Here is a 12761-nt window from a genome sequence, read left to right as displayed (position 1 = left end):
CATAAGTAGAGAGACAAGACAGACAGGAGAGAGAGTCAAGACTGAGAGATCAAGGAAGCGGCAGGGAAACGGAGAAGAAGAGGGAGATACGTAGGGAAGCGGATATGGCCGCGTCGTTGTTAGCAGGACAAATCTCAGTCTGGGGAAGAGGAGCCCAGGACGTATCGGACGCGTGAGGAAAAACGTGAAGGAGACGGCAGAAAAACCGAGGGAAAAACCACTGTAGTCTCTCGCGCCGATGTGAACCCTCTTTTTCCCAAGAGAACTGTATACTTCACACTTAAAGTAGACTATCGTGCGCGCGTTCTTGTATATATATATATATATATATCCAATAGACACTGCGATGCCGCTATATACACAATTTATATATATATATATATATATATATATGCATATGCATAAATACATTTTTTTGTACCTACGTGGGTACATATCGGATGAATCTTTTGGTATACACGCGTGTCCATCCCGAACATTTTCAGATTGCTTTTTCTGCCTGCATGCACATCGCTCTTGCATTATCTAGAAAGGTTGATCACGAGAAAGACAAGTTCCCAGCGTGTCAGAGAAAACGTGGGAGCGCCCACGCGACGCAGAAGGCGACAGACGCGCGACGGAAACGCGCGCGCGAGGGCGAAAAGTGGAAGAAAACAGGAGACGAAAAAGAGAACAACGGATACGACGGCAGCGAAAGCAAGGAGAGACAGCGGAAGAGACATGAGACGGAACTCGAATAGGCGAGAGAACGAGCTGTAGCCGACCAGAAAAAAGACCAAAAGGACCGGAACAAGGTGAAGAGCGATAAAGACTGTGCGGTCGATTTCTCTCTGTCCCGTCATTTGCACATGGTGCCTTTCTTAGCGTGCCTCCCCCACCCAGCGGTCACGCGTGTACCACCGACAGAAGAGAACGCTTCGAATCGGGTTCTACAGTTCTGGATCGCGGACCATTTGTGCAGAGACATCTCCTTATGAGGATCCCAGCCCTTACAGAGACACACGTCAGCGAATGGGCTCCACTTCGTCTGCCGTCTCTGTCCCTCGCTCCCTTCCTCGGTCTCTAGTCTTTATTCGAACGTGACGTCGTCTAACTCTCCGTCTCCATGCGGCTCTGGGCGATGTGTGTATTCTTCTTCATCGAAGCCAGGGCCGCCGTGATCTGAAGAGCCGAAAATGTCTTCTTCTCGCTCGCCAAACAAATCGTCGTCATCCACGTCGGCCTGTTCCTGGTTGAAGACGTCCCCGGCCTGGTCTGTTTCGTGGTCTTCGTCTTGCGATTCGTCGACTGAACGAAAGAGAAACAGACAGAACGCGAACCAAAAAGAGATATGGACAGGAGCCAGCAGAGAGGAGAAGCTATGCGAGGGGCGACAGACGGAGAGGGAAAACAGCGACCGGGAAGGAAACACCAGGCCGCGCGAGGGACAGAGAAAGACAAAGCAACACAATGCCGCCTGCTCTCACCGAAAGCGACAATCAGAGATCGGTCTCCAAATCCTCTCTTTCTGTGGCACTGATGTCTTCTTCGCTGGCCACGTCGCCCGCCGCCCCACTCTCCTCTCTGCCCCGCGGCGCGTTTCCTCTCCCGCTTCTCTCTCAACACTGCGTCGCACGTCTTCTGCGCCTTTTTTTTCGGTCTCTTCGGTTCTTTGCTTTCGTTGTGCACCCCCTGACTCTCGGCGGAGCCTCCACTTACGAGGCCGCTTCACGGACAGCGGACCGCCTGCCGGCGAGTCGGCGTCGGAGCTTGCGTCTCTGTCTTCTTCCTCTTTCTCCGCTGGGAAGCGGAAGGACTGTCCTGGCGAGGACACGGCGAACACACAGACAGCACACATGGGAAACGACCGATCCACTGCACGCTCTTTCTCTTCACGTCTGTGCTTTGTCGCGCCTTCCCTTCGCGTTGCCTTGCGCTCTGCCGCATTGCGCCTGTGCGCCTCTCTCGCAATCTCCGCGAACCTACGGGCAGACTGGGCCGAGGGGTGCGGGGCGGGGTGTTCGCCGTCTTCGTCCTTTTCTCTGCTGTCGTCGCCGCCCTGGGCGTCAGGCTGTTGAATTTCCCAGGCGCCGCAGCCGGGCTGTGTGCAGACGTAGACGAGAGTCATGGCGTCTTCGGCGACGCGCTCAGGCAGCTGGTAGAAAACGCCGCCGAGGCCTCTACACCGAGGACACCTCCAGTCGAAGACGCGACCGAGCGTCGGGTCCTTGGACAGGTCGGAGGAGATCACAATGTCCTCTCTGAAACGCGACACGCACGGAGAGGTTCTCGAAACGCGCTTGGACAGAGAGAGCGCCGCAGTCCAGTCGCCCGGCAGCCTCGCCCGCATCGTGCGCGAGACGCGCGCGTGCGCGCGCCCCAAAACGCTGCGACTCTCCGGCCTTTTGCCCCCGTCCTCTTTCCCGCTTTCACCTCAGTCGCTGCCTCGATCTCTCTTTCCTATCCTTCGTCCTTCCTCTCTCCCTTTTCCGCTCCGCTCGACTCTCTCTTCCTCGCGGTTCTGCGCTCGTTTCGTTCCGCTCCTGTCCCGCTCTCTTGGTTCCGGTTCGTGGCCTTGTTCCCTTTTCTTCGTTTCCGCGTTCGCCGGGCGCAAAACACCCCCAAGTGGCGAGACGAGCACTGACTTACTTTGACTTGTAGTTGAAATTCGTTCTGTCGACGATGTGCTGCGCAGTGTCGGTTTTCTTCGGATACCGCGAGTAATCGCACTGACGGCAAAGAAACTGCAGTTGGTGCTTCTCCTTGTCTTCGCGCGGGTACAACATGTTGTTGCTGAAGACGCACACAACAGGGCTTTCCTCCGTGAGGCGCAGAACGCGAACAGCGAGGAGTCCCGACAAAACGCAGAGAGAAAAGACACCCAAAACGGACAGAAATGGCGAGACAAAGAGCCAGAAAAAAAGGACAGTGAGACGCAAGCAAGAGGCAAATCAAAGAGATAACACCGAGATAGAGGGAGAACGAGAAAGAAAGAAGGCGAGAGAGACAGCGAGAGGAGAGGAGCCAGGAATAGGCAGAGAGAAAGAGGGAAAGAAGACTCGGAAAGAACTTACCACTCCGGGCAAAACATCATCGACTTGCCCATCATTTTGGCGACGAAGGACAGAAAATGAGGAGGAGCGCAGGGTGAGTGTTTCCCGGCGAAGAGACTCGCGAGCCGATCTCGACTGCGAGAAAAAGGGAGGCAGAAGCCCTCGTACGGAAAAGCAAATTAAAAGGAAACGGAGAGAGAAGAGGGCGAGAGACACGAGCGAGGAGAGGGAGTGTGTGGCGACCGCCCTCAGAGAGAGATTCGAGAGAGACAGAACCCAAAGACGACGGTTTCCGCCTTTCAGAGTTTGTGGAAGAACCGTTTTGTCTTTGCGTTTCGGCAAGGGGAGCAGAGCGGAGAAGGGAAAGTGCTGACGAGGCTCCTCGACGGAATCTGCGACACAAATCAAGGAGGCGAAGACGAGGACCGGAGAGAGACGCTGACTCTCTGGAAAGGCGAAAGGTGCGAAAGAAGAAAAACCAGATACTGATAAGGGAAGAGAACGACGACAGGCAGGTACCTACAGCCGAGGATGTCCTTCTTTCCCCGCTTCAGAGCATCATCGACTTAACGTCAGAGAAGAGGCGAGACAGTTCGCTTCCACAGACAGCAACAGGCAAAGACGCTCTCGAGGACGCCGAACGGACGGCCTGCAGATGTCGTTTCTGCCGGGTAGAAGAGGCGCGGAGAATGCGAAGAGAGGAGGAGACTCAGAGAAAATTTACATCGAGGAAAGGTGGAAGGATCCGCGCGTCACACGAAACGGTACAGAGACAGACCGAACGAGAGGGAAAGAGAGCAGAAACGAAGAGAGAGAGAAAACAAAGGAGAGAGAGAGAGGATAGGAAGGGCGCAGATGCACACGAGGGGAAGAGAGCGCGCGACACCAGCGACGCACAGGGGACGACAGCCCAGGGGAGACGCAGTGCGAGATGGAGACAGGAAAAACAGATCAGCATGAAATGTGGATGAAAACAGTGAGAAAGAGGCTTAAAACAAAATCTGCGGTGTTCACCTTAGACATCTTCTCACGCGACGAAGCCGACGTTCGTGCGCTGTCTCCTCGTGGCGGTTGGGTCCACGCCGAAGGTTTCAGGTTCTCTGAGGAACGCGAAAGAAATAACAATGAATCAGAAACTCTGCTGTCGAGAAAGGACGCACTCAGAAACAGAGCGGGGTCAGGCAGTCGACGGTAAATCGGGTGAAGTGCGGTAATCGGGGCACATGCATTCGCTGTGAACGCAGCGAGCGATGCCTTTGGGCACGCATGCAGCGAGAGTGTTTCTGAAAACACGAAACAGAGGAAGCAAAAACAAAAGACGTCGCGGTCCAGTCTCGCAGGGGAAACGCGAGGAAAAGAGGAGAGACACCACGGCTGGAAGAAAAAGGGTTGCGTCGAGGGAGAGCGATGCGTAGGCTCCGGTGTACATACGCCTGGTGCTAACCTCGGCGAACGCGTGCAGCGGTACGCCGAGATCGCGGCGACCGGGTCCTCGATAGAAGTCCACGGTTTCTAGTTTTTTTGTGCAAATCTTTCATCGCTCTCGTTCTGGCGGCTGCTCAGTCTTTTCTAGATCGCGCTATTCTGTTTTCCCACCTCCCTTCGCGTCAAATGCTCCACTCGTCACCGACCCCCCGCCGACAGCGAAGACGAGACACTAGCCCCAGCTAGGAGCCGCTCGAAACTCGCCGTTACAAGACCCTGGCGATTCATCCGCGATTTCTTTTTTTGCCTCTCCTGTCTTCTCTGCATTTCCCTTTTTCCGAAGCTCGGCACGGCATCTTTCTGAATTGGAACGTTGATTCTTCTCTTCGCTCAACAAGGCCTCGTCGCCATTCCCGTTTCAGGTTTCGCTCGTCCCGTCTACCGCTCTCACTCTTTGCTCACACCCTGCAGGTATAGAGACCGCGCTTAAAGTTGCCTTTTATCCTCACATGTTAATGACGGATATATCTCTTTAACCGTCTTTCTCGCCGTCTCTCTTTCTCTCCCCGTCTATCTCTGTCCCTTTCTCGCTCCCTCTTTCCGTCTGTCTAGACATAATTCCCTCAGTTCGCGTGTCTTCCTTTTCCTAACCTTCTGTCGTCGCGGCCGCTCTCCTCAAGAAGCGCCTGGAGACGTGGAGAGGGGAGGGGACAGCCTTCCCGCTCACGACACTCTTTGCCCTCGAGCCTGCATGGAAAGGCGCGATATGCGCGAGGCGGTTCCCCTTCTTTTTCCGTGTTTTCTGTTCCGGCGCGACGAAGATCAAGCAAGCATGGGGAAGCAGCCCAGAGCAGCCCAGCGACGTTGTGCCAGCCTTCTGCGTGTCGGCGAGGAAACGAAGAGCTCTTAAAAGAAAAACGAGCGCCGCGCGGACAACGGTCTGAGGCATCCTCGGCGGGCTGAGTAGCGCGGGACACCTAAAGCTTGCAGAGACGCCGTGCTTCGCGCCGGTTGTTTTCACTTTCGTTTCCTCGCGAAACCCGACGGACGATGAACAGCTCTGGTGAGCGAGGCGGAGTAGGGGAGGCAGACGTCGAGGATGGACTCGGCGGCGAAGAGACGGAGAGGGCCGGAAGAGACAGGGCGAGAGACGGTGCGTCTGAGGCGGGCGTCAGCCGGAGCGAAGAGGGGGGGAAAGAGGAACTCGGCGAAGACGCGATGGGCGCAACGGAGGTTGCGCAGAAACGCAGAAACGAGGAGGAAGAAGCGAGGACACGCCAGGGAGAAGGAGACAGAGGAGATGGGCAGACGGCGAGAGGTGATGCGGAATCACGCAGAGACGGGGAGCGCGAAGAGAGTGGAGAGGGCGGCCCTGTCAGGGGAGCGCGTAAGGAGGGAGGACGAAACGCGAAGCGCGCAACAGCGGCTGGAGAGGACAGAGACGCAGAGATGGATGCGCGGGCACACAGAGAAGAAGAGAGGAAAGAAGCAGACGTGCAAAGACTCGAGAGGATCCTCCGACAAGCGGCTGATCCAGATGGCCTGGTCGAGGCGATGGTGGAGGTTGACGGCGGCCTCAGGATTCGACGGGCGTTCACACTTTCGGAGCTTTTTCGGCGGAACGAAACTGGAAAGGCGCGTCGCTCGGGCGGGAGGCAGAAGCGAGAGAAGGCGGCGACTGCTCGCAAACGAACAGCAGAGACAGCTGGGTTGGTCGCCCAAGAAGGCTGTCGCAAAGCAGACGGCGTGAGAGGACGCGCCGGCACAGGAGGGGGAGGACTGGATCGGAGGAAGAGAGGAGAGACGAGAGGGGAAGCGGGAAACGAAGAGGAAGACGAGTGGATCCCGATTGATGAAGGCATTTTTGTAAAAAGGAGACGCGTGACGTCAAGAGACTCGCCAGACTCTCCCCTTGGTCCGTCGTCGTCTTCGCGTTCCTCCTCGCGGTCTTCCGTTTCTCTGTCTTCTGTGGGCCGCGACAAAAGAATCGGAGCGCGAGGCAGAGCAAAGCGTGCGTGGCAGTCCTCGTCGCGCGAACAGCCCGAGGCGAAGGCGCCTGGAGGCGACAGGGAAGAAGCTGGAGAAAGCAGAGAAGGCAGGCACATGAAACAAGAAGAGACGACAGGGGCAGGAGGCGTGAGCGAACCTCGGAGAGGGCGACCAAGAGGCGAGAGCCCGCGAGACAGGTCGACGCCGGGAGGGCGAAGCGGGAGAAAAGAGCCGTCTCTCGTCGCGTCTCCCGAAGCATGCCGGGACGTGCACGACGGCGGAAAGGGAGGAAGCGCCGCGCAGGTTGGAGACACCGCGGCGATGCACGAGAGGGACCCTTCGGATCCGGGAGCAGCGTGCAAAGAAGAGAAGCCGAGACGCAGCAAGAGGCGGTTAATCAGGCCGAGGCGTGCCTCCGACAGCAAAGAAGACGGTGGAGAGAGAGGACGAGAGGAGGCAGAAGACGGAGACGGCCGAGGCGAAGCCGCTGCGACGGATATAAGGAGAGAGGAGAAGGGTGTTGACCCTGCGGAAGTGGAGAGTTGCGCGTCGGCCTTTGCCAGTGCGAGAGGAGGGAGGGAACGCGGCAAGGCGAGCGACGAGGCCGCGGAAGAGGGAGATCTCAGCTTGGCAGGAAACCGGAAAGGACGCCCGGAACGCGGCAAGATGGAAGACAAAGGAAACAGATTGCGCGGAGTTTGCCTGCGTCTGCTGTCAAGTTCGCAGATGCGCCTGCTTCTCCAGAGCGTCCCGACCGAAGAATTGGAGCTGCACGGATTCCTCTCCTCGGCGCGCTTCCTCGCCACTCCCGCAGCGGAGTCAGGAAGGCGACGGCGAGGACGGGGAGGCGAACGTAGAGCCGAAGGAAAAACGCCAAACAAGGACAGAAGCGAAGAAGGTGTCTCCAACGAGAGGCAAGAGGTGCACAAAGGAGAGGCAGAAGAACAGGAAGACGTGAAAGAAGAAAGAAAGAAAGGTCCGCATGGCAGCCAGGAAACAGAGGACGGAAGAGGGCAAGACACGCGAAACACCAGAGCGAATAAAGAGAAAGAAGAAGGTGACAAGGATGGCACCGAGGGAGACGGGGGAGGTCCCCTTGCGACTGGCGAGACGGATGCCGAACCTGACACAGAGGAGGTTCAGTCAGTTGCGAGAACGCGAGAAGCCAGCTCGTCCGTGAAAGACGCAAGGGAGGCGATGAAGTCGCCCCGAAAACAAGACGAATCGCGAGGCGGATGGTCACGAGCTGCCGCCGACGCAAAGAAACTCTGGATAGACTCTCTGCTCAGACCGAAAGTAAGCGCATTCGGATTTTTTGCGCCTCCCCCTAGCACACAACTCTTTCTCCCAAAAACATGTCGGCAACGCTTCGACCGACTTCAGAAGCCTCTCACAGCTTCCTAGCGTCGCCTTCATATACATATATATATATATATGCAGGTAACAAGATAGGGAAGCTTGCATGTGTATATATGGATACAGATTGGCACATCGCATCTATATACTCGTAGGATATGTTCCCGTATATATATATATATATATATATGCCGGTATATGCGTCTATCTATTTTGAATTAGAGCTGAGTGTTGGCATGCATGCATGTATATTTGCACAGTGAAATATGCATGCCTCTAGTTCTGTGTGTGTGTGGATGAGACGTTGTTTTCTTTCCGGCGCGTCCCCGTCCACAACTGACTGGCCTCGAGGATCGTTTTCTGTTTTTGCGTAAGCATCGTTCCGTTTCTTGTGGGGCCTTTTTCAAGTTGCGCTGTCCGTGGCGTCTTCTCGCCTGTTCCGTTGTTTTCCTCGAGTCGCGACACCGCAACCTTTCTTCCTGTCCACGTTCTCTGCGCTTCCTCAGATGGCAGCCATCGCCGCGCATCTCCTCGAAGCGAACGGAAGAGACGCGGATCTCTTCGCCTGCAAGTGCGTCTCGTGGGAGACAAGGTTCCAAAGGCTCCAAACACAGATGACAGTCGCGTTTGCCAGGGGGGGGGGGGTCTCCTTTGCATGGCGCTTCAAGCACGGGCGACTAGGCGAGGCCTTGTCTGCTCTCACGGACCCAAAACGAAGACGCCCGAGTCGCCGCCAAAGGGAACAAAGAATGCCCAGATCCCACAAAGCCCACATGTGGTTGTGACCTCAGCCCTTCAAAGGATTTACACATATACATGTATCTACGTAGAGTTATACTCCTTCGTAAATACACACACATACATTCATATATATATATATATATACCTATGTGTATCTAGATATATAGGCACGTGTATGTACAGGCTGTTCTCTCCTCTCCGTAGAAGACTCTTTTCTTTGCTTGTCGTCTTCCATCGCCTTTTGCGTTCCGTCTCCCTTTCTCTTCTCTGTTTGCTTTTCTCTGTCTCTGCTTCCTGCTGCCTGCCGGTGTCTCCACCCCTCTCGTGCGTGTGTTGTGTCTCTCTTTCGCTGCGCCTGCCTTCTCTCTTCCCTTTCTGGCATCGCTCTGCGCCTGTCTTTATCCGTCAAGCGGCCGCTGTCCGTCCGCCCTTTTCTCGCTGCACTTCAGGCGCTTCCCGACCTTCGAGCGGCTCCACGCGGCTTTTCTGCGCGCGCTCGGGAGCTCGGCGGCGCGCGCGGGCCCCGCCGGCCTGTGGCCTTATAAACGGAGACGGCAGCATCCGCCCTCGCCGCATGCATTTCGCGGTCGCCATCAAAGGGGTGTGCGACATTGCAGTCTGCACGACTCTCCGTTCCTCTCCGCGGTTGCAACCGGAGGGCACTCGCCAGTCGCTGTCTCGCCAAGAGCCGACGAGGAGAGCGACGAGGAGGCGAGTTTCACCGCACGCAAGGCAGGCCAGCGCCGCGCGGAAGGCGGTGCGGAAGACGTGTCTCTCCTCGTATGGCTCTTAAGGGAGTTTCTCTCTACGGGCGACGTCTGCCGGCTGATGGCGACGTGCACCCTGCTTCATCAGGTACGTTTCTTGAACCTCCATGAGAAACGAATGTTTTACCCCAAAAGTACTTCTCTGAAAACCCGACACCTGAATCGTTCCTTCCTCCCAGTGCGGCAACGTTTCTTTCCCCTGTTTCCACGTGAGAGGTCGCGCCTTTGCGTACTCTCTTTCGTGGCGATGAAATCTCTCGCTTTCGTTCTCCTCTCTCGCGCACTGTCTCTGACGGCTCACGTGCCCCGTTGTTTCGTCGGCCTTTCGTTTCTCTTCCTCGCATGCGTTCGCGGATGTCTCTAGGAACTCTCCCACGCCATCTACTGGACTCGTCTGTCGTTTCGGCCTCTCTCCGCTTCCGCAACAGTCTCCTGTCGAGGGAGGCAGTGTCGTCCGTCCGCCGAGGCGCAGCAGGAAAAGCTTCTCGCGGTTCTTGTCCAGCCGCGTTTTTCCGGAGCGCCCTCGTTTGTCGCCTCTTGTGCGAGACCCGAACAAACGTTCAGAAAAAACACGTCCCACCTCGAGCATCTCCGGCTGGAGATGCATCTCGGCCCTTCTTTCGGGCCCTCGCTGAAAGCCACGGGAATCACCTGTCTCCATAAGGTGCGCGAAAAGGAGGCGGCCTTTTTGTTTTCGGTTTTTCTGCGTTCGGCGAGTTGCGGCTGCGGAGGGTGATCCAGCTCTCCTCTGCCTTCCGTGGCATCTCTTTCGTGGCATCTCTCAAGAAACCTCTGGAGGAGGGTGTAGGCTCGTCTGTCCACATGGATTCATTCGTTTCCGTGTGCCCCGCTCTTCTACGTTTCCTCTTGGCGATTTTTCCTCTCGCTCTTTGCTCTTCGCTTCCTCTCCTTCTCCCCCGCTTTCTCTCTTACTCCCCCGCTTTCGCTCAGTCTCCCTCGCCTTCTCTCTTACTTCCCCGCCTTCTCTCTTACTTCCCCGCCTTCTCTCTTACTCCCCCGCTTTCTGTCGTACTTCACCGCTTTCTACTCTTCTCCCTCGCCGTCTCTCGTTCTGTATTTTCCCACTTGTCGCGGTGTGTGTCACTCCAGCCCAAGTCCGCGAATCGTTGACGGCAGCGAGGACTCCTTTCCTCTTTCGCCTGCTCACCCTTTGCCAGTCTCCCGTTCGTCGGCGCCTTCTCTTGTTCTTCTCTGTACCTTATTTCTTTGTTGGCGATTGCCGCTCCCTCCTTTCCCTTCGTTTCAGGTCGCCGCAGCTGCACCAAACCTCGTCCGCCTCGATCTCACCGGCTGCCTCCCTCCGGGCGCCTGGTGTGACGGCAGAAGTTTGCTTCCTCATCTACGTCATTTGTTCCCTTCCCTGCAGTCCTTTGTAACTTCTCGAGGCGTTGAAGTGTGCATCAGTGGCGGTTCGGGCCCAGCGAAAAACAGAGAGAGACACCTGGCGTGCCGACAAGAACCAGAGTTTTAAGGGTGATTTGCTCTCAAGGTGTATGTACACCTGGCCGTGTGCCGTGTTTGTGTGTTGGGAGTGTCCCCGTCGCGCTGCTTGCTGCGAGGCTTTCACTTTGAAAGAAATTGTCTTTCTTCGACTTTTGACTTCGCGGTCGACGCGTTCAATAGGGAAAACTTTTCTTGGATTCTTTTTAAATTTTTTACTCAATTCCGGCCGCGGTGAGAACGCGAGTTTCTGTCTCGGGTCTCGGCGAGTCGGGCAGGAACAAAGTCGCTCGCGACCGAACAAACGGCCTCAGTGAGGAGGCTGTTTAGGCAATTTGAATATGAAAAACGGAGATGCATGCAACGACGGTAACAACCTCTATAGCGAGAGAGAGACGCAACGCGTAACCGCCGTCAACCACATGTATTCAGCTCTATATGTCAGATCATCCACGATCTACATTCACATATATATATATATATATATATATTTATGTATAAAGGGTCTCGCGGCCTCAGTGAGGAGGCTGTTCAGGCAATTTGAATATGAAAAACGGAGATGCATGCAACGACGGTAACAACCTCTATAGCGAGAGAGAGACGCAACGCGTAACCGCCGTCAACCACATGTATTCAGCTCTATATGTCAGATCATCCACGATCTACAATCATATATATATATATATTTATGTATATATATATATATATATGCGTATATCTATCTATCTGTCTATCTATCTGTCTATCTATCTGTCTATCTATCTATCTACCCACAGCGGGAGAGACGCACACGTGTTGTGCGATGTCTGCTGAAAAGGCCTGTTGTTTGAGTCACGTCGCTGCCTGGATATTCAGGCACATATCTGTTTCTATCCAAACACTCGTGGAGACATTTCTACACGCATATACACATACTCTCACGTATATACATAGATGCATCCGAATGTACATTGCAGTAGGTCGGTGATGCATGCAGCGAATTACTATTTATGTATTTATCTAGAGATATCTAGGTATATACGTACCTATACCTATATACATATTAAATATAAACGGAAGAAGATTCTGTTCCACGCGTGACGGTGCTATCAATCAAGCATCACAAGAGGGAAGCACACCCTTTGTGGCCTCGGGGCGTCGTCGCTTCGCCCTTCGTCCCCGGCCTCACACTCTGCACATGCAAGGCCACCACCCCCACTCTGCGGTTTCAACTGTTCCACTCGACAAACGACTACAAAATGCACACACACATCTGTCTCTATATGCATTTGTGTGTCCTCAGAAGAAAGAAGAGAGGCGTCGTCTCCACCGAAAAAAACACACATTTCAGATATATAAATATATGTTTATGTGCAGAGTGGCCGTTTCAGAAATACCCTCCACACATGCACATCAGCCTATATATATATATATATGTATATATATATATGTATATATAGTGTGTGTGTGTGTGTGTGTGTGTGTGCAGGAAGAGGGCTCGTTGCGCCTTTATCGAAAAAACTTTATCAGTAAATTCGTTTATCGTTAGGGTTGGTGGTGGCTGTGCGAAAGTGTGTTCTTTCGCCTCCTTGGCAGCAGCAATCTTTGGTTCCTTGCAGCGTTTCTGGGCAACGGCGCGTCGAGGGGGTGAGGACTGCACGGAGACTCTCCTTACGACCAAAGCTGGCGAGCCGCATCCGTGGAGAATATCTGTGCGTGTACTCGTATGACCGGCAACCGCACCTCCTTTCCCCGTCGCGGTTTCCCCTTCTTTGTTAGTCGACAGCGTCTCTGCCTTTCGCGCTTCTTACGACTTCACGCAATCACGCAAGAACTGGTCTCTAGCCGACGTCAGCTTGTCTCGCAGACGATGTGTTTCAAGCGACACGGAAAAGTTTCCGAATGTGACAAGCAGTTTTTCGCGTTCGCTGTCCCAGGTCTATGGGAATCTGTAGCCGTTCACTTTGCAGGAGTTGTCTATGATCTTTTGATGACCTGCGGTGCCTCCCAT

General features: G+C 54.8%; 2 protein-coding genes across 2 annotated transcripts; one reads left to right on the top strand and one right to left on the bottom strand.

Annotated features, from left to right (window-relative positions):
- Window positions 1–1069: 1069 nt before the first annotated feature.
- NCLIV_022210 (hypothetical protein) lies at window positions 1070–3088 on the bottom strand (the record flags this gene model as incomplete). The annotated part of the gene is made up of 5 exons (XM_003882415.1): window positions 1070–1287; window positions 1699–1800; window positions 1966–2240; window positions 2629–2772; window positions 3054–3088. The coding sequence occupies 5 exons, from the start codon at window positions 3086–3088 to the stop codon at window positions 1070–1072; spliced, it is 774 nt and encodes a 257-aa protein (XP_003882464.1).
- Window positions 3089–5507: 2419 nt separating this feature from the next.
- NCLIV_022200 (conserved hypothetical protein) lies at window positions 5508–10441 on the top strand (the record flags this gene model as incomplete). The annotated part of the gene is made up of 4 exons (XM_003882414.1): window positions 5508–7742; window positions 8309–8373; window positions 9161–9398; window positions 10421–10441. 4 exons carry the CDS (start codon window positions 5508–5510, stop codon window positions 10439–10441), a joined length of 2559 nt encoding a protein of 852 aa, XP_003882463.1.
- Between the last annotated feature and the right edge of the window lie 2320 nt (window positions 10442–12761).

The sequence above is a fragment of the Neospora caninum genome, chromosome VIIa, assembly GCF_000208865.1.
Source record: "Neospora caninum Liverpool complete genome, chromosome VIIa".
In the NCBI taxonomy this organism is placed as follows: Eukaryota; Apicomplexa; class Conoidasida; order Eucoccidiorida; family Sarcocystidae; genus Neospora; species Neospora caninum.
Note: the sequence above shows the minus strand (reverse complement) of the source record. Positions and strands in the feature narration are given on the sequence as shown.